This window comes from Notolepis coatsorum, assembly GCF_963971535.1.
Source record: "Notolepis coatsorum genome assembly, chromosome: 1".
NCBI lineage: Eukaryota > Metazoa > Chordata > Actinopteri > Aulopiformes > Paralepididae > Notolepis > Notolepis coatsorum.
Window position 1 is genome coordinate 314,870,302 of NC_140165.1, and position 22,206 is coordinate 314,892,507.

Genomic DNA, 22,206 nt, shown 5'->3' on the forward strand with positions numbered 1-22,206 from the left:
ATAGGACCATGAACAGTCTATAGGACCATGATCAGTCTATAGGACCATGATCAGTCTATAGGACCATGATCAGTCTATAGGACCATGAGCAGTCTATAGGACCATGATGTCTATAGGACCATGAGCAGTCTATAGGACCATGATGTCTATAGGACTATGATCAGTCTATAGGACCATGATCAGTCTATAGGACCATGATCAGTCTATAGGACCAAGATCAGTCTATAGGACCATGATCAGTCTATAGGACCATGATCAGTCTATAGGACCATGATCAGTCTATAGGACCATGATCAGTCTATAGGACCATGATCAGTCTATAGAACCATGATCAGTCTATAGGACCATGATCAGTCTATAGGACCATGATCAGTCTATAGGACCATGATCAGTCTATAGGACCATGATCAGTCTATAGGACCATGAGCAGTCTATAGGACCATGATCAGTCTATAGGACCATGAGCAGTCTAAAAGCGGCCTTTGTGTGCTGTGACAACAGATATAGGGCACAGGACATTTGCATGTTGTGTAGGTTCCTCCACAGTCCAGAGATATGAAACAATATGAGGATTGAGTGCAGAGAGAGAGAGAGAGAGAGAGAGAGAGAGAGAGAGAGAGAGAGAGAGAGAGAGAGAGAGAGAGAGTCTATGTGAATCAGTGTGTGAGTGAGTGAGTGAGTTAACAGTGCAGAGAGAAAAGTATATTTTTGCATATCAGTGCCCACATTCAAATAAAGAAAAGGCCCGTTTGTCAAATACTAAGCGTGTTATCAAGCGTGCGAGTCAGACAACATTATAACCTGAACGTGTTCGCGTGGGCCGCAGCTAGGCCTGCCGCGATAAGCAATAAATCGATTAATTGCCGCGATAATTAAAATGAATGCAATGATTTTGACGGGCGCGATTAATTGCTATTTGCGCGTTTGTTTTAATGAGGCGGACCCAGTGCCCCTTGTCAGTCACTGTCCGTGTTGGGAGGCGGGCCGCTGGCTTTACTACAGAGCACAGCACAGGAGCTCCGTGGGGCTAACGTTACCCCTCATTGTGTCTATTCTACTAGCATTAACGTTACTCATACAAACAGAGTAAACAGTTTTCAATCAATCAATCAATAACAACATTAACGAGACCCTCGTTGTGTCTATTCTGCTAACGCTAACGTTACCTCTCATTGTGTCTATTCTACAAGCGTTAACGTTAGCTGTAACGTTACCAGTCGCGTCTATTTGCTAACGTTAGCATTAGGTAATAACCGGTTTAAAATGGATGGTGATTACCTCACGTTGTGTCTATTCTACTAGCATTAACGTTACTCATACAAACAATCAATAGCGAGTTATATTGATCACGCTATGTACGATAGCCATGCTAAAACGCTAGCACAACATTAGCACCTAACCTAACAACAAGCCTTAACAAGTCAGCGATCTTTTTGCGAGACTAAACTCTCCGCTCGGTGGCAAATTGTGTTGATGTCGGTTTTGTTTAATCAATAAATGAGGCAGAATACACAGTGACTGTATCCTTTGTTTATTGCACTTGTGCCTGCTGCAAACATAATGATTATGAAATCCTAGAGACGCGTCTCTATTCTGACCAATCAGTGGTCTGCAGTGTTTCACGTGACTTTTTTGGTACCCAAAGTACCTGATAATCGCAACAATACTTCCGGTCCGGTCGGTGGGCTTCAAAATAAAAGTCTAAAACACCGGAAAAGACGGAGCGGTGGGCTTCAAAATAAAAGTTTTGGGAAATAAATTTCTCAGAAAAAAAAATTCTCTAACCGGTCGCAATAATATCGCTTATCGCGATATTTTCGGGGGCAATTAATCGCCCAGCAAAATGTGTTATCGTGGCAGGCCTAGTGCCGCTTGATTTAATTGTATTTAATGAAAAAGTGTTTTTCAGAGATGGAAGTAACTTGAGAAAAGGTTTAGCATTTTTCTATTGCAGTTTTGCACAATAAATGTTCTTAAAATACCTCTGTACTATGTGAAATATGTCCTAGTAGTAATACAAGAGTACAGTAATAGCTGCCAGTTTTACCCCTTCAGAAGCATTATATAGACATTTTAACTTAAATGAATATACCGTGATATATACCGTTACCGTCTATGCTTCAAATTATACCGTGATATACATTTTAGACCATTTAGCCCTAGTGTTTAACAGATATACATCGACTTTTTATATTTGTCCATGCCTTTGCTATATTGAATACACAAGTTCCCCTAAGTCTATACCGGGTTTCTCTAGTTTGGAACAACTCCTGAATGCAACTTGGAAGCGAGTGCTTATGTGCTTTGTACATTATTATTGCAGTGCTAAGATCTTCCAATTTTAAGGTATTTGATTTAATAAAGAGTGCGTTTGTCGGTTCATAGTAATCAGCTTGATTCACAATTCTTATGGCTTTATTCTGCATTATGAACATTTGGTTAATGTTTGTTTTATATGCGTTTCCCCATACCTCCACACAGTACGTTATGTATGGAACTATGAGCGAACAGTACAATAAATAGAGTTGTCAACATGGATGAAACAATAGAGCTCATCACTTATTTCTGATTTGCTCCTTGAGCTGTTCCAGAGGTCCTGGCGAGTGGGTTCACAGGGAGGCTTATTCTGGGTTTCTATTGTGATGTCACTTGTCTTTATTTATTTGTCTATCTCTCACTCTTTAGTTCTGTTATCTGTTGCTATTTGATTGGATTGATTAATTGGTTGATTGAATCATTCATTCATCCATTGATTGCAATTTCTATTAGAGTGTCATTAAAATGTAATTAAATTCCATTTCACACAAACAAAACATTCTGCTACCTCCCCCCAAGCTTTACAAAGTGCCTTTCCTAAAACATACTTTCATGATCATCTAAACAAAAGAAATGAGAAGAAATAGATAACATCTTACTGAAATAATGGGCCTCATACCATGAAGCGATATAAGAACAGATTTCGTTCTTAACTAGCATTTCCTCTTACTTTGTTCTTACCTGGGATTCAGCAAAGTTCTCTTATTGTTGCTTTTTTCTCAGGCAAGAACAAATTATAAGAGTGGTCGAGAGCACTCTTACCGAAATAAGAAACTCGTACCCAAAATAAAAATAAAATAAAAAAAGCATATCGTATGTCATAAATGTATAGATGTAGCAGTACTGTCTATCTGTATGTCATATATGTTATGATTAATTGAAAATTGGGGACCCTGATGTAAACAAGACGAAAGTCTTTCTCTGGTCTGCATCCCCTTAACACATTCCCTGCCACGGTTATATCCATCAATATAGCCAGTCTGCCACCACTCTAAGTCTATGGAGATGTTCACCTTCTTTGCAGGGCTATAACTTTTTAAATTGTATTGCTAAATTGACATTACTATGGCCCATTCAACATCGATTATCTATCGTTCAGGATGTAGGAACGTTATACTTTTTCATTCATAGATTCTTCCAAAAATACCTTCTAGAATATAAGTATGTTTTTATCGTTTTCTGCAGTAATTCATAGAACGTGAGTTATAGGCATAAACGCATATATAGATTATCAACTGCCGTTTATTCCCGATACACGCTATATTAAAAAATTCAACTGTATATGATCCTATACGTTATGCTTCATCATACGCGGATGAAAGGGGGGGGGGGGGTCGTTTATAATTCCGTGTTAACAATTGTGTGTATTGAGCTGTACTGTATTGTACCCATTCTGCAATCTGTTAATACAATTTTCAATCAATCAATCAATCAAAACCTGCGTCGCGGGCACTGCATTCCGTTCTCAGAATGGATTTGAGAGAGATGTGTCAGTCATCAGGCTATATATGCGGAGATATTCAGACTCTAGATCTATTTGCAGAGCCAGATGAGATGAGGCAACAGTCGTTCAGTATTGACAAAGCCTACAGTACTTTGCTGGAACGATTCATTTTGCACGTACTGTATATAGTACGAGTGTATGCGCGCACTGCGGGAGGTGGCCAGAAGCGCGCAACTAGCCAACTACTATTATATTGCTACTATATTAATACAGTCTATTCCACTATATAGCTATAAGTGCTGTATGATTGATTGATTGAAAACTTTATTAACAGATTGCAGAATGGGTACAGTACAGTACAGCTCAATACATACAATTGTTAAGGGGATGCAGACCAGAGAAAGACTTTCGTCTTGTTTACATCAAGGTCCCCCATTTTCAATTCATCATAACATATATGACATACAGATAGACAGTACTGCTACGTCTATACATTTATGACATACCAGATTTGCAAATACAGTACTGTTTGTGATACTAAAAGTGTCCAGAAAAGAGAGTATATACATTTGACGTAGAAACTGTACATTGGAGGAGGTTGGGTAGGTGGGGGGGACTGTACATTGGAGGTGGTTGGGTGGGTGGGGGGAGGTTGGGTAGGAGGGGTGGGTGGGGGACACCGTACAAGCAAAACTTGGCTTTGTTTTGTTCATAGTAGTAACGCTCATGTCATGATAAATCTGGTTAGGTCAAAACTACAGGAATATACATTTAAAAAAAATTATAATACAATAAATATCGGTTATCGGTATCGGTCTTTCTTGAGGAGCATAAAGTTATCGGTATCGGTATAAAAAAAATCAATATCGTGCACAAACTTGCAAATATCTAGCTGTTATCAATGACAGCAGCCAGCTCGCTCGCTTGATTATGTCACATTCACTGTCGAGTAGGGATGTCCGATATTATCGGCCGACCGATATTATCGGCCGATATCGGCAGTAAAATGTGATATCGGAAAATATCGGTATCGGTTAAAAAAAAAAACAATAACAATATGTTATATATATATCCAGTGAAATTATTAGTTACCTGAAATTATTCAGTTTTTTGGGGGGGGGAAACCCTGCATATATCGGTATCGGTTGATATCGGTATCGGAAATTAAGAGTTGGACAATATCGGAATATCGGTATCGGTAAAAAAGCCAATATCGAGCATCCCTACTGTCGAGCAAAAACAAAATCATGTTAGCAGGGGATGATTTTAGATTAGTTCCCAGTGACTATTGTATTGAATAGTAGTTTTGTGAGTTTTGCCCATCCATAACAACTAGGACTTTCACTGGCAGAGCATCACGCGCCAAGGTTCACTCCATCTCCCCCAGATACCCTGCCTTCTGAACAGGCGCCCTGACCGAACAGAAGGAGTAATACCAGGACTCATACCCCATTAATTTTTCATATCAGCAATGCACATTGAACATTAAAACCACTTATGAGTTTCTCCCCCCCCCCCCAAATGTGATCGTTTAAAGCACCAATCACTTTTCTGAAAGTATAATCACACACAATATTTTTTATGTAATTATGACATACAGTACTTGAATGTACTTGAGAAACAGACGTTTTATTTATTGTTTTGCTATTGTTTTGACAAGAGTACCTTGACATTAAACTAGGATTCATCAGATTCTGGAATTTGAATTGACATATTAAGTCTTTCTAAAAGTATATTGGGAGTCTGCCTCCTCCTATTCAATAAGAACAGATTTGGACTTTAAGAACGGCTTGATGAATGTGGCGGTGGCTTTTCTTATTGTTCTCTTAACAGACAGGTAAGCAAGAATATAAGAAAAATAATAAGAGAGTATTGTTGAATGAGGCCCATTGTTTATATGTTATCATAGAACCTGCTGGAGTGTAGCCTGCATTGACAGTCATGTTTTACGATATATTCATCTCACCTTCTCCTGATATCTTCATGTTTTACAAGAGTCTATATATTAATCACCTTCTCCTGATATCTTCATGTTTTACAACAGTGTATATATTCATCTCACCTTCTGCTGATATCTTCATGTTTTACAAGAGTCTATATATTCATCACCTTCTCCTGATATCTTCATGTTTTACAACGGTGTATATATTCATCACCTTCTCCTAATATCTTCATGTTTTACAACAGTGTATATATTCATCTCACCTTCTGCTGATATCTTCGGCCACGTATCCTTCAGGATGTTCTTCAGTTCGTCTCTCAGCTCAGAAACAGCATCACTCACATTCCTGAAGTCACGTAGAGGATGGACAGCGATACTGGGTAAGTCTGGAGATACACTGGGACTGGAGAAGGACTGGAAACCCTGGATAGAGAGAAATTATATTAAACAAAGAGAGACAGACACTGTAACAGTACTGTATATCTGTATGTCATGTATGTCATAAATGTCCTGATTAGATTAGATTTTTATATCTGTATGTTGTGTATGTCAGAGAGGGGGATGAGAAGGAAGCTGGCGGGCCATCCTGGAGAACCCCTACCACCAGGGGAGGAAACTAACTTTTTGGCTTACCAGCCAACTGGCGAGTATCTGATTTTTTAATTGTGATAATTACTTCTTTGTATGTCAAGACGCGTCAATGTTGTGTATGCATCTGGGTAGGCACACTGTGCCTTTAAGACAGCACGGTGGTCTTACGACAGTGCTGTGAAGTACCGTCAAGTGTTGTGGTAACGTCAGTTGGGTTGGTGTGCTGTTGTGCACAGTGCACTGGTTGAGCTAGCCCCTTTCGTGACTGCGATGTGCAAGCCAGGGGCTTTTGAGCATGAAATAAAATGTCTAACCTTATGTCGTAGTCCGGTGCTTTTTTGGAAACATTATAGTAATAACAGATACACCTAGCTGGCTGCTTTGAGCACACAGGGCTAACGTTAGCTAGCAAGCAGCTATAGCTAAAACTCTAACTAGAAGCTAACCACTGTATACAGTTCCAGTAGACTAACATTACACCTCTGTGATTTAAATGTGTCCTTAGTAACTTATACTCGAGGGTTGTACTAGGGTTGGATGCAGTTCCCCGTTGGTCAGTCTGTCTGTTTTCCATCTTCTGCTGTGTTTAACGTTATCTGTTTGCGAGTGCTCCTGATGGCTAGCCTAGTACCGCAGGACTTTTATTATTATGTCCGCGGGTTGGCCAGTACTGCGCAAACGTTTATTAAACATTATATGTCCGCGGGTGGTCTTGTGCAGTGCTCTCGTGGCACTGTCAACTAAAGCGAACACTCAGAAGACGCGCACCGTTTGCCAGTGCAGTGATTGCAGAATGTTTTATTTTTTTGTATACTCGCCAGCAGGGGAGGAAACTAACTTTTTGGCTTACCAGCCAACTGGCGGGTATCTGATTTTTTTTACCAGCCAAACGTAAAAAATACCAGCATTTGGCCAGTAAAGTGGCCTAATTTCCTCCCCTGCCTACCACCCTCTCTACGACGAGCTAGTCAAGATGAGAAGCACGTTCAGCCACAGACTCATACCCCCCCCTGATGGAAACAAGACAAACATCTTTCTCAGGTCTGCATCCCCTTAACAATTGTATGTATTGAGCCGTACTGTATTGTACCCATTCTGCAATCTGTTAAATAAAGTTTTCATTCATTCATTCATCCCCCGACACTCAACTAACCGCCTCGGACAGTCCTTCATACCAGCGGCCATCAGGCTCCACAACAGTGGGCAGCGACTGCTGCCAGACATTGACCTAGAACTAATAGGAACCCAAGGAGGACAATAACACTACCTTAGGCATACTGCACCTTATGTGGATACTGTGAATAATGTATATTTCAGTTCTGTTTCGTTAAGGCTTCGCTCAGCACCAGTTGCACTGTACCTCACTTCGTGCACGAGCACTGAATAAAAAATTCCACCATGTACCTTTACATCCCCATATTAGTCTGACCACACCCCCTTCCGCTTACCTTCATAAGCAGGTGTGTGGTCACCTACTCGCCTCCTTCCTGGTCCCACGCCCTGGAAGATTGGGCGTGTGCACCGCAGAAATTCCCCCGCCATAGAGTACGTCACTGTGCGCGTCTCTGTTGGTAAGACTTCCGTGAGTTGTTCAGATCCATGTTATGGATCTGTTTCAGGGAGTTGTCAGAGCTCCTCCTCACGAAGCTCCTCCTCGGGCCTTCTGTGAGTTCGGACTCTCCTTCCCTGTGAGGGAGCCTCCTCAGAGTTCAGAGCCTCCTCCTCAGATTGTCAAGGTGAGTAGAACTTCAAAAAGGAGTTCTGCTCTATTGTGTGTGTATTCGATTAAATTCGATTATTATGTGTGTATTGGTTCAGTGCCTCCTCCTCGGAGAGCCCTAACCCAAATATTACATAGCTCAATGTTGCAATATATTCTTTTCAATCTATACAGCTCGCGTGGGAAGTCTCTCTGGGGATTTCAGTCTCCTCCCTATGACGAGGGTGGTGGGATGTAAAAATGTAAACTATTTTTACCCTCAGCTGTGTCACGTGGGATTCATGTCAGTCTGTGTTTCTTTCTTTTTTGGATAAAAAGAGGAAGGTACTGTACATGAAGCACGACGGCTCCGTGTTGTTCTCCCAGGCGACTTGGAGGAACATTGTTTGGTGTCTTGCTAGACTATCCATTGATGTGTTTGGGTCTCGACGCATACATAGTGCTGGCTCGGTGTGTTTCTGTTAAAGAATCACGCAGGGGCTGGGCGGCTACGTGGCGTAGTGGGCAAGGCGCTCGCCACGAATGCGGAGACGCTGGGCTCGCCTGTTCGAGCCCAGCGCTCCACATTGCTTTCAGTTTAGCTGGTCGTTCATACTAATACACATTGGCCTTATTAGGGGGTGGGAAACTGATGGGTGGGGATCGGGCGTTGTGGACAGCGACTCCTACAGGTCGGTTGGTGCGCCTGCGCAGTAGAATCAGGAAGTGTCGGGGGCAGCGTGAGCCTCCCACGCGTTACTCCTCGCCACTGAGAGATCGAGCTGCGCAGGTGAAAAGATGCGACTGCTGTTACCTCAAGTACCGGAGGGGACTTGTGCTATGTATGACTTGTCTTAGTCCACATTGCAGCCGGCTTGTGGGAGGCAAGAAACAGCGTTCGTGACAGGGGAGGGTTGAATTGGATGATATGAAATTGGGATGGGAGAAAATATAGAAAAATGGGAGAAAAAGTGGATAAAAAAAAAATAAAAAATCACGCAGGGGCTAAGTGCGCCTTGGTTGCTTGTTAAAACAGCGTTTTTATAGGGCAACTGGGATGGAGTTTTGTCTCTTCCGAGCGCCAGTTTACTAGGTTGTCTCGATGAATTCTCGTTCATATCTGGGGGATGTTAACGGAATAGATCAGAACATAGATAGAAGGGTCTCACGCCCTTGGGGTGGGCCACTGAGCACGGTCCAAATGGGGACCGTCTGGGTGGCGCTAGGGGTGGACGGTATGGTCTAAAATTTATATCACGGTATAATTTGAAGCATAGACGTAACGGTATATATCACGGTATCAGTGTTTCCGTTAGAATAATTTTTTTTGCCTGATAGGCAGGCTATATAAAGAATGACATCCTCAAGGCATGTATTTTAACTTAAAACTAGGCTACTTTTGTGTATACAGTCATTATATTCCAAATAAAATAAGTCCAGAGTCGAGACTCCGTGCTGCTCCCATTGCGGGGCTGGATGCTGGATTTTGTGCACAGTGCAATACTCCAATTCAGCCATTGGCAATTCAGCCGTTGGGTGGGGGGCGCTGTTGAGCGGGCCTGTGACCGGACCTGAAAGCGCCCCTACTCTGCGGCTCTACAGCTGCATATGCTTCTCGAAAAATCCAGCATCCAGCCCCGCTGCCCAGCCGTCGTTTTCAGAACACTACACACATATCATAATGTTCACAGCAAACTGTAGTTGATCACCAGGTATGTTTTATTAATGTAGAATAATTCATATAAGAAAAACAATAGGGAAATCTCGTACCTTTCTCCACTGGTTAAAAATACCAGGAACTGAAATTGAAACTTGCTGTGCACCGCGGTGATATGCGTTTATTATGAAATGACAATTGCGTGTCGACACGCCCACTGCGCGAAGCCTCCTAAATAACTTTTTCCAGTTTGCACATATCTATTATCTATGACTAATTCTATCTATTTTTAGGGGCAAATGCGAGTGAAATAGTCGCGCTGTGGTTACATGACGTCATTGCTATTTTAGAGCTGCTCTACCGGTTACACGGTATAGTCAAAATCCATACCGTAGAGCAAATTCATACCGTTTATACCGTATACCGTTTATAACGTCCACCCCTAGGTGGCGCCCTCTTTTCATGTTTTAGATCGACACGCATACCTACCCCCTCTTCTGGAGTGGGCATGTCGGCGTGGTTAGGACACGGGACTGGTCTGGTTGCGCTGGTCCAGGTCAGTTAACCCGTTGTCCGCCGGGGATGCAGATCTGCTGTTCTGGTACCCTGAGGGACTTGTGCTTTTTTCGGGGGGAAAAATGCCGGGTCGGTCCGGGTGTCACAGGGTTAGGCGTTATGGAGACTCTTTGTTGGGTACATGTTGTACTCTGCACTATCGTAATGGCTTACGGCCATACCAACCTGTACACGCCCGATCTCGGTAGCTAAGCAGGTTCGGTCCTGGTTAGTACTTGGTTGTAGTGTTGTCAAAAATATCGAAGTATCGATACATATTGAATATTTAAAACGGCTTCAATACTCATTTCCCGAAGTACAGCTGGCTTGCTCCCGCAAGTTGTTGACAGACAGACGCGCTGCCAGAGCCTTGCCCTTCCGCCTCCTCCTCGCTCAGAGCAACAGACACAAGCTGCTGCAGCCTCCTCCCCCTCACAGCCGGGCAGCGCAGCCCTGTCTTCAGTTTGTAAACAACGCTATTATTAGCTAACGTTAGCTGTCGTTCCTCCGTTAGCTTAATGCTAGCTAGCTGGCCACCTATTACTTCATGGAAACGGAGTAACGTCAAGCCGAGCCCACTACACGCATGAACTCGACACAACTACCCCGTTTCCAACGTTCGGTCGAGCGGAGCCGGAGCCCATCCTACACCAGTACACGCATGAACTCGACACAACATTACCCCGCCTCCATGAAGTGTCCAATTAGCAGCAATGTTGTTGAAAATGTAACGTTAATAAATGCACCGAGCATAGCTCCGGAGAAATCTCTCTCTGGTCATAACTAGAAAGGTGCGCTCAGTAGACCTAAATCTCTCTCTCTCTCTCTCTCTCTCTCTCTCTCTCTGATCTAAAGATAAACAAAGGGTTTTAAAAGTGTATTTATCTTCTCGTATAGTACCAGAGAGAAGCTGAGGAGAATCAACCAGCAACAAAAGCAAAATTTGTTAAAAAAAAAAAAAAAAATATTATAATGGTATTGAAAGTATCGAAAGTATCGATACTTTTCAAGGTATTGTATCGAAGTCGAAATTCCAGTATCGTGACAACACTACTTGGTTGGGAGACCGCCTGGGAATACCAAGTGCGGTGTGCTTAGGGCTGGTTCTCCATTCTTTTCGCTCCTCTCTCACACATGGCGAAGAGGGGGCTGTTGGGGTGGTCTTGGACCTCCTCTGGTAACCCTGTGCTTCCCGTGCCGCCGGGCCCGGTCCGAAGTAAAGTTTCGTTGATACCGTAGGCCTGGGATAACCCTTTTTTCTTGAGGGGTTATAGGAACAACCACCGTCTGTGCCACGAGGGTGGTTGATTCCCTGGTGTGTTGGAGCAGAGTCAACTCCCGGGTTACCCGGTTAAGTGTGCCCCTGCACGTTCATGACGTCTGCCAATCATGTCAGCCTTCTCTGCCTCAACCCCTCTGGGTGGGTTTTTTTTAATGGAGGCTTTGTCATGGTGATCAACAAAGCCAGCATACGCCCCTTCCGCCGGGGGGGCTGTTTTCAGCTGACTCCTTTGGCGCCTGTCTCGTCCGCAGTGCTCCAGGCTCAGGTTACAGCCTGCTGCCTGGTTTCCCCGGTGCGCTGCCTGCTTCCGTTGGTTAACCTTTTGAGTGCTTACGGCCATGCTGACTGCCTGTGTTTCAGAGTCAGTGTGCCAGGCGTGTGCTATTGGGGGGAAAGGGCCCGCTCTTGGAGGGGCCCTATCCGAATACGCTGGCGATGTGGGGGGCGGTGTCACTAAGTGACCACCTGGTGGGGTCTTTATGCCTGGCGTCATTGACCTCTCCAGGCCCCCTTTTTCCAGGGGATCCAGTCCCTTCAGTGGGACTGGGTCTTCCTTTGCGCTCCGCTGCTACGGCCTTGCCACGGGGTTAGGGTTGCTCTTGACCCCGTGATTTTTGGGGGCAGTAACGAGGTTGTTCCTTCCGTTCGTTCCCTGGTGGCATGCGGGTTGTGCGTGTGTGTAGTCGTGGGGTCAAGCCACGGTCTGCTCACCCTGTGCGTTGAGTTGCTTGAGTTCCTCTTCGCCTGGTCGGATCCGTCTCCCTCCCGTAAGCCTCCAATAGGGAGGGTATCCTCCATTAGGGAGGGTCGGGGGGGGCTCGGTCCTCCCCGGTCTGATGGTTGTGGGGGGCCTCAGCGGGGTGTATTTGTCGGGCTAAGGCTCCCGCTCAGCCCCTGTTGTGCAACTGGTGCTGAGCGAAGCCTTAACGAAACAGAACGTAAGGTTATGTATATAACCAAGTTCTGTGAGTTATGGTGCGCTCAGCACCTAGGACGCCGCTGCTGCCCTTGATCTCGCCTTGTGGTGAAAGTTTGGGAAGGAGGCGAGTAGGTGACCACACACCTGCTTATGAAGGTAAGCGGAAGGGGGTGTGGTCAGACGAATATGGGGATGTAAAGGTACATGGTGGAATTTTTTATTCAGTCCTCGTGCACGAAGTGAGGTACAGTGCAACTGGTGCCGAGCGCACCATAACTCACAGAACTTGGTTATATACATAACCTTACGTTAGTTAGATAGTAAATTATAACACTACCTTATGCATACTGCACCTTATGTGACACTGTGAATATATATTTCAGTTAGTTAGATAGTAAATTATATTGACCTATTTGTTTACACTGCTTGTGTTGTTTTTACTACCTGTACCCCCCCCCCCTTGCCCATGCTGCTATGATGCCTGAATTTCCCCAAGGGGATCAATAAAGGAATATCTTATCTTATGTCATTATGAATTGGAAATGGGGGACCCCGATGTAAACAAGACAAAAGTCTTTCTCTGGTCTGCAGCCCCTTAACAATTGTGTGTATTGAGTTGTACTGTACCCATTCTGCAATCTGTTAAAGTTTTCAATCAATCAATCAATCAGACTCATTCGAAAATCACCTACAGTAAAACTGTAGTATTTCTGTGTTTTTTTTTGCTTCAGATGTACAAATGGCTGTAGAAATACTATAGTGAATCACTATAGAAATAACCATATACATAGTATTTCTTTGGTAAAACCACAGGAATACTAGTGTTTCACCGTACATTTCTATTGACTTTACTACTGGAAAAAAGTACATGGGCAGTCACAGAAATGTAAACGTAATATATATGGTTTAAATATGAAAGGCATATTCAGTAGAAACAGTTAGTCCTACTATCTATACGACTGAATAGCTCGTGAACCGGAGTACAATGAATGTGGTTCAAAGACATATGAAAGGCATATTCATCAGAAACGGTTACAGTTAGTCGTATGGATAAGACTGAATATCTAGTGAACCTGAATGAAATGGATGTGGTCGTCAGCGTGCTCCAGCTGCTCCAGCTCCACCCCTCTCCTCCTCAGCTCCTCTATCTCCTGTTCCAGTTGCTTCAGGAGCCCTTCAGCCTGACTGACTGCAGTCTTCTCCTGGGCTCCGATCAGGGCCTTCACCTCCTTGCGCCTCGTCTGTATGGAGTCGATCATCTCAGAGAAGATCTTATCACTGGCCTTCACTGCTGTCTGGGCTGAACTCTGTTAAGACACAAAGACATGAATGGACTGCACTTTTATAGCACTTTCTTCTAAAGAGCTTTACAACTTATGCCTCACATTCTCACTCACTCACACAGACACACACACACACACACACACTCTTTATCCTCAAGAGCATTATTGAGGATAAAGAGGAGGTCACCTATCTGGGCTTTATTTTAAACAACAAACTTTCTAACGAAAAGATGGCACAAAGTGATTACAAAGGTTAATCAATTTTATTTTTTTTTGAATTTCCTCTTTTATAAATAGGAACGCTCTGAGGACCCTAGCTGGAGCCTCATTCAGTGTCACTTTGACTACGCTTGCACTTCATGGTACAGTAACATCTCCAAACAAATGAACACAAAGCTCCAGACCTTCCAAAACAAACTAGTGAGACTCCTGCACAACCTTCACTTTAGGACTCACCTAACGCCAGCCCACTTTAACAGTCTGGGATGGCTCAGGGTTGAGGAAAGGGTACACCAGCTTAAAATGCTTCTGGTTTTTAAAGTACTGAAAGAAACGGTCCCCAAGTACCTAGTAAATTATTTTAATAAAGTAGGAGATGTCCACAAACACGCCACAAGAGGGAGCCCCACTGACCTGGTCCTGCCGAGAGTCAGGACATGCATGGGGAAAGATGCATTTTTGTTTACTCTGCTAATGTAATGTGGAATGCCCTGCCAACATTCCTAAAACTCCTGAACTCCCCTCTCGGATTTAAATCGGCCTTAAAATCATGGCTCAGCAGCAACTCAAATTGGTCTTAATTTGGTTTTTATCTCTTTTATCATAATTTGGTTTTTATCTCTTTTTATCATGAGTTGCTTTTAAGTGTTTGCGTTTTTATTTAATTTCTTTTAACATTAGATGACTGTATGCGTTTTCAGGTTAGGTGTTTTTGTACTTACTTTTAGGGTGTCCTGTCTGTGTACATGTCCATTCGTGTTTTTGTGCCTTTTTATGTTCCATGTAAATGGACCACAATGGAAAGAAGCCATGGCTTTATTGTGTTTTATCCATTTGACCAGCGTTATGACACTTTTATTGTTAAAATGTTGTCCTACTGTTGTCAATAAAATATTCAATCAATCAAACACACACACACACACACACACACACACACACCGAAGGCTGAGGTTAACAAGGCACTAACCTGCTTGTTGGTTCCGTCAGTGTCTTTTTCTTTATTAAAACCATTATTTATTATTATTAAGAGAGTATTTTTTCTTTATTTAGACAGTAAGATGGTGGAGAGGGATGAAGAATAGGGCAGATACAGGAAAGAAGGCTCTGGCAGGATTGGATCCCAGGCTAACAGGGGTACATGTGGTTCCAGAGGTAGGGTCCTAACCACTACACCATCTCTGGGCACATTGTGTCTTGCTCAAGGACACTTCGGCATGCTTCCAGGAAGAGCTGGGATCGAACCGGGAACCTTCAGATTACCAGACGACTGAATGCCAAAAAATGCATGCGTGTCCTATGTGTCACCCATCTCGCATGTGTGTGTTCGCTGCATGACGATGTAGCAATGTGCTACAAATAAAGACTTCTTCTTCAAAGTCCAGGGCCCTCATTTATCAACGTTGCGTACGCACAGATATGTGCGTAACCCCTGCGTACGATCAATTCTAAGCAAAGTGTGGGATTGATCAATTTGAACTTGTGCTTGACTTTGTGCGTATATCTACGCACAGCTCAGAGCATGCGTACCGGTAGAATATGAAGACTACAGCGCGGAAATAAGCTTCTGTGCATTAGTTTCAACACTGGCGTGTTCTGTATGAACCGTAATTCATTATAGTTCATTGTAAAATAGCAACAGTAGTGTAATTATGGTCAAAACCCTATAAATAGCATTTGGAATAATAGGTCTTTCTCTCCGAATGAATGCAGCATGGTTTATAGCGTTATTGAAATATACAGGGTGTACTGACTGACTGCGCTCCGCGTAACTCAACTCGTTATTATTTTGCGCACAGACCGCAGAAACACGGGAACGTTTTGATTATATTTAAAAGGCTTTGCCATAACGTTAAACGAAACAAGTGGAATTTCGAAGCTGTAAGCAGAATACAAGTCATATGAACACCCACGATATAGTGTTCTTCCCCCTTCCTACTGTATAAGAAAGAATAAAAAACGCATTGCAACGAGAACAGAGGGTGTATGTGTATTACAAAACCCTTGCAATGTGTCTTAAATGAATGAAAAGCATACATGCTCTGGACACAAGAACATATATCGTGTGGGTGATATGACTTGTATTCTGCTTACAGAATTCCACGTATTTAGTTTTACAATGTCAAAGCCTTTTAATATAAATCAAAACGTTCCCGTATTTCTGCAATCTATGCGCAAAATAATAACGAGTTGAGTTCTAACAAAGAACGTATTACATGCTGGGTATGCTGATAAGAGTAAACTATGATATGAATATGAATAGGAATATGATATGATATAAGGTATACACTGGTCCGTCCGCGAGGATAGCGATGAGGAGTCGGATAGCCATTAAATGCCATTTGAGAATATAGGCTATTAATGCAAAGCGACGGCCTATACATATTATTTAATGTTTTCATAAGCGTAAAGATACAACAGCTAGATTAATGATCAAGTTAGTTTACTGTGCAGGGTTCGCAGGGCTGTGCCATGTGTTATTATATATGCGCAAGTTACTGTTGCATAATATAGGCTATGGCTGCTATTATATGTAATTCATATAGGCTACCTAATACCGACAACAAAATAGATGCCTCTAAAAATCATATTATAGCCAATCGAACACGACTAATAAAGGCATTCATATTCCAGCATGGTTATAATGACACACCACCAACGCCAAACAGTGGTCAACGAACGGTCTTTATTAGTATTTTGAGCTGTCCAGGCAGAATTGCAGCAATGGTCTTAGGGAGTCCTTGATATCTGACATCACCGTGTACAAATCAGCCTTTTATTTATCCCATAACACACGGGTTGTGTCTTCTTGGTTCGGCAGCGCCTCAGTGAACAATCTCCCGTGAAGTTTCTCAGAGTTCGCTCGGGTCAGTCCATTATTTCACATCCCATGGGGGGTGTTTCATGACCATGGATAATCATGCACGAGCATTGACGGTAGAACAAAGAGGTATTTATCAACACGTGTACGCACGGTTGATAAATCCCAATATTTCTGTGCGTACAGTACACACATTCTAAATTCTGTGCTTACGTATGAAAATAGAACACTTTCTAAGAATTGTTGATAAATGAGGGCCCAGTTTCATATGACCTCACCTTCAGTGTCTCCACAGCCAGTCTGAGTGCTTTCAGCTCCTTCTCCCTCTCCTGGACTCTCTCCCGGACTTTGAAAAGACTCCCCCCTAGCTGTTTCTGGAACAAATCAGTTTTAGTTAGGGACTTAATTTAAAGCTACACTAGAGACAGCTTTATCTAGAGTGTAAGATTGGCACCCTGTGGCCATGAAAGGCAATTGCATCTTGTTTAAACATGGCAGATGACAAAACAGTAACAAACTAGAATGGGTGCTCGTTGGAGCACATTATGTCCGCGACATGCTATATAGTTGGGAATAAATATGTCCCCCCAATAAGTGAAGGAGGTATGGCATGTGTACATATGTTTTATATTGTCTCTTGTGGCCTATTCAGGAGGTGTGTGAGTCACAAGTGCTTTCTTGCAGTTTGTGGTTGGGATTGATGTGCCTTTAGCATACACAAGTTGCTTCCAATAGAAAACACTAGCGTTTACTCTGACTGCCCAACCAGAAGTCATGTCATGATTTCTCAAAACACAACTGAGTAACACTAGTTACTGGAAAACGATAGATGTGCTTCCAGCCTATCACAAAATGAACTCCTCACTCCCAAAATGTCTAATTTATACATTGTAATTTTCAAAATGATAATCATTGCCCCAAGCTGTTGCCAAGTAAAACAATTGGGCTGTTGATGAGATCGCACTGGGTGAGGCTTGGCCATTGCACTTTGTTTGTGCCGACTCCTGTGAATGCAGAGCAAAAGGCGTTGTCTCTCTGGTGGTAAAAAGGTGAACCATAAACTCTCCACAGAGGGACTAAATAAAAGTCAATGGAGAATGCTGGAAATTCCTGTTGCCTGACGTGAAACATGTTCCCACACACTCATGCCTCTGTAACGTTCTGCTTCAAATGCTGGAAAGCACAGGCTGATCGGCCCTATAGTTTGTGAGATAATGTGCGGATTCACACACACGCACAGATGCTACCGATTCTAATTCTTTATTGCAACATATAATATAACTGATGTGCCATACAGACCCTCATCTGCACATTTGATTACATTGTTTACCTTCTCAAATTCTTATACACCGTTTATTTTTATTATACTTCTATTGCCTACCGGTATATGTCTTTCTACTATTACCCTACCCTGTGCCAGGTTGTGGTCTATTTTCCTCAGTAATCGTTTCACTTGTGTTTCGTGATGATCTAATTAAACACCTTTGTTCATTGTGGACCTTCCTCATTCTTTAAATGTGATCTTCGTCATGAAGTAGATTTTCTGGTCCTACCTGTTTCTCAGTCCTCTCTGCTGCAGCTGACACCGTGTCGTGGCCTTTATGTTCATCCATGGTGCACAGATAACAGATACACTGCTGGTCCGTACGACAGTAGACCTCCAGCAGCTTGTTGTGACTAGAACACATCTTGTCCTGCAGTCGGGCCGTGGCTTTGACCAGCTTGTGCTTCTTCAACACGGGGATACTGTGGTGAGGTTGGAGGTGGGTCTCGCAGAAAGAAGCCAGACACACCAGGCAAGACATGAGGGCCTTGTGGCGTCTGGTTCCAGTGCAGAAATCACAGGCCACGTCTCCTGGTCCGGCGTAGGTCAGAGCAGCAGAGGCAGAAGCCTGCTGGCCCCCTGTCCTCTTCAGCTGCTCCACCACCTAGGAGGACAGAAGGAGGACGGCTCAGTCACTGATGACCATGGCACCTGGCAGGAGCACTCATTCAGGGGTACTACGACTATGCTTGCACCGCATGGTACCAAAGCACCTCAAAGGCGCTAAAAACAAAATTACAAACATCACAAAACAAACTGGTCAGACTACTGCTTGACCTTACCCCTAGAACCCACCTCACCCCTGCCCACTTTGACAACCTAGGATGGCTTAGAGTAGACGACAGAGTACAGCAACTTGCAATGGGCCTGGTCTACAAGATACACTACACTAATAAGGTACCCATGTACATGTCAAAATACTTTCCAAAGGTCAGTGAATACCACGACACCAGAGGGAGGTCTACGGGATACTGCAATTCGAAACTGGCCCCTGTAAATGTCCTAAGCCAACCCCCTCCAATGTACAGTAAATGTCCTAACCCAGTAATACATGAGACCCTCTTCTTGGACCAAGTAAGGTTGTCGATAATCCAATGTACAGTTACCCCCCACCCCGCCTACCCATCCCCCCCACCCACCCAACCACCTCCAATGTACAAACCACAAAACAAGGAAAACATAATACGTCATCTGCAATGAGAAATTACATGTGTTTCTGTCTCTCTTCATGTACATGGGGGGGGGGGGGGTCAGTGCCAATACGCAAAATGAATGGCCTACTGACTATCAGAGATATTTGTTGTTATTGAGTCTACTATTAGCATAAGTTACTTCATATTGCACACTGATCAAAAACTTCAGATTCAATAAAAAAAATGTAGGCCAGGAAAAAGGTTCTGAAATGTGTAGGAACACTGTATGAGGATTAGTATGTTGGTTAGCATTGGTATTATCTCACATTAAAAATGGCCTTATGTTTAAAATTGTCATAGGACAAAAGGCTCAGGAAAAAAACACCTTTTTTAAACTTTTAAAACAAACCTTAAAGACACTGAGGGCCCTCCCCCAGTTTTGGGCCATAGGTCATCTGTTCCCCTATTAAACTGGTAAATGGTGCATTTATATAGTGCTTTTATCCAAAGCGCTTTACAATTTGTTCCTCACATTCTACCATTCACTCACACATTCACACACCGACGGCAGAGCCATGCAAGGTGCCAACCTGCTCATCGAGCCACCCACCTCTGCCAGCATGGTGCTTTTCTTTAGTACAGGCCTGGGAAAGAAGCTCTGCCTGCACTGGGGACAACTGTAGACTCCCTTCTTCTCATTCTGGTCCCAGCAATCTCCAATACAGCTGCTGCAGTAACTGTGTCCACAGGGAACTGTGACTGGTTCCTTAAGAAGGTCCAGACAGATAGAACAGCAGAACTGGTCCTTGTCCAACACAACACCCTCCTGCTGTTCGGCCATTTTACCCACGTCTCTCTCTCTGAGGGCTGTCTACTCGACAAGAGACCAAATGTGACCACTGTGTTCCTGCTCTGCTTGAATAATGGACACGGGAGACAGGATGGACGGAGTACTTCTTTTCTTTATACTGTCAAGCATAAGAAATATACAATGCCGTCAGCCTTAAGCACATCCATGTTGGTAAGTACACACATCTCTCTTATCATTCAGGATAGACTGAGCTATATGAATCAGACATTAGAATATAAAACATTAGAAAATACAATATTAGAATAAAACATTAGAAAATAAAACATTAGAAAATACAATTGACCAAAAACATCATAACATACCTGTCAAGCATAAGAAATATACAATGCCGTCAGGCTTAAGCACATCCATGTTGGTAAGTACACACATCTCTGGCTTTGTCAGTATTCCAATGTACAGTGTAAAATGTGTGTGTGTCCCCTACCCAACCCCCCCCCCCCCCCCCCCCCCCCCCACATCCAATGTACAGCCCCCCACCCACCCAAACCCACCCCACCCACCCAACCTCCTCCAATGTACAGTTTCTACGTCAAATGTATATACACTCTTTTTCTGGACACGTTTGTATCACAAACAGTACTGTATTTGCAAATCTGATATGTCATAAATGTATAGATGTAGCAGTACTGTCTATCTGTATGTCATGTATGTCATATATGTTATGATGAATTGAAAATGGGGGACCCTGATGTAAACAAGACGAAAGTCTTTCTCTGGTCTGCATCCCCTTAACAATTGTATGTATTGAGCTGTACTGTACCCATTCTGCAATCTGTTAATAAAGTTTTCAATCAATCAATCAATCAATAGGAGAAAACTCCAGTTAGAACACACACTTCTCAGCAGCGCCAGGTGTAAAGCCCCTCCCCCACCACGAATACTAGTTTACCAACGTGCTCATTATAAGAGTTCGCGAAAACGGCCAAATCTCTTATAAACAGATACACAACTGCACATCATCAACATCAAACCACTGTTCATAACTCGGTTCATTACTTGGATTCCAAGTCTTGGAAACCTATTTACAACAATATGGACCCTGATGGAAACAAGATGAAAGTCTTTCTCAGGTCTGCATCTCTTAACAATTGTATGTATTGAGCTGTACTGTACTGTACCCATTCTGCAATCTGTTAATAAACTTTTCAATCAATCAATCAATTCAATCAAACCAGAGATATAACATCAAGGTACACGGATAGCTGCTTACCTCTTATCATTCAGGATAGACTGAGGTAGAAGCAGCACGTAAAGACAGATACCATACGTCGCGCAGCAAATACGTCACTTCAAAATAAAAGACCTATTTACAATAGTTGGTTATCCCAAATCATTCAGAATTTACAATAAACTAAAAACGGTCAACTAAAACAGCTGATCATTCTTCAAACCGTTACACAAACAGTTTCGTTTTCTCTGAAAAGGCAGTGGGAGAGAACAGGGGGGGGGACGGGACTTCCTGGTTTCCTCCCAGGGGGCGGAAGTTAACTCCGCATAGAAAGTTAAGAATGTCTTTGGGGTTTGATTGATTGATTGAAAACTTTATTAACAGATTGCAGAATCGGTACAATATAGTACAGCTCAATACACACAATTAGGGGATGCAGACCAGAGAAAGACTTTCGTCTTGTTTACATCAGGGTCCCCCATTTTCAATTCATCAGATTCAGGACATATATGACACACACAACATACAGATAGACAGTACTGCTACATCTATACATTTATGACATACCAGATTTGGTTTTAAATAATATAGGGTGCAGACAGTAAAGACAAAACTTAATGTTTCCATTATTTATTTGGTTTCTTACACCTCCAAGCACCACATTTCATGTAATACAGACAGTATATACCGAGAACAGAAGTGATTGTTACATAATAGGCATCATGTTTATAGCCTGTGTTACAGCGACACCTAGTGGTGCTCTTAAGATGTTGCATGTAAGTCCTGGGTGGGCATGCGAGGGGATGGATCCTCAGTTAAATAAAGCTCTACTGAAACATGATGGTGTCAGAAGAAGCGGCAGCTCCGAAAGAAATAAACACATAAAGAAATAAAACCACGCCATGGCAGCAAGCAACAGCGTCCCAGCGCCCGAGGGCATGATGCGCATTGTCTGGTGATTTGGTGAAGAACTGGGAAGTTTTCC

The 22,206-nt window shown here is 43.1% G+C and overlaps 1 protein-coding gene across 2 annotated transcripts in view; it reads right to left on the minus strand.

Moving 5' to 3' along the window:
• Positions 1–21,469, minus strand: part of rab4b (RAB4B, member RAS oncogene family) — a 70,134-nt gene extending 48,665 nt beyond the window's left edge. For both annotated transcript variants that reach the window (XM_084322813.1, XM_084322812.1), the window contains exons 1-6: positions 21,264–21,469; positions 19,793–20,150; positions 18,279–18,653; positions 17,004–17,099; positions 13,479–13,712; positions 5,966–6,125 (exon numbers count right to left, since the gene is read on the minus strand). In XM_084322813.1, the coding sequence (XP_084178939.1) occupies positions 5,966–6,125; positions 13,479–13,712; positions 17,004–17,099; positions 18,279–18,653; positions 19,793–20,023 (1,096 nt within the window). In that variant the 5' untranslated portion in view covers positions 20,024–20,150; positions 21,264–21,469. The remainder of the gene's footprint in view (positions 1–5,965; positions 6,126–13,478; positions 13,713–17,003; positions 17,100–18,278; positions 18,654–19,792; positions 20,151–21,263) is intronic.
• Positions 21,470–22,206: the final 737 nt, after the last annotated feature.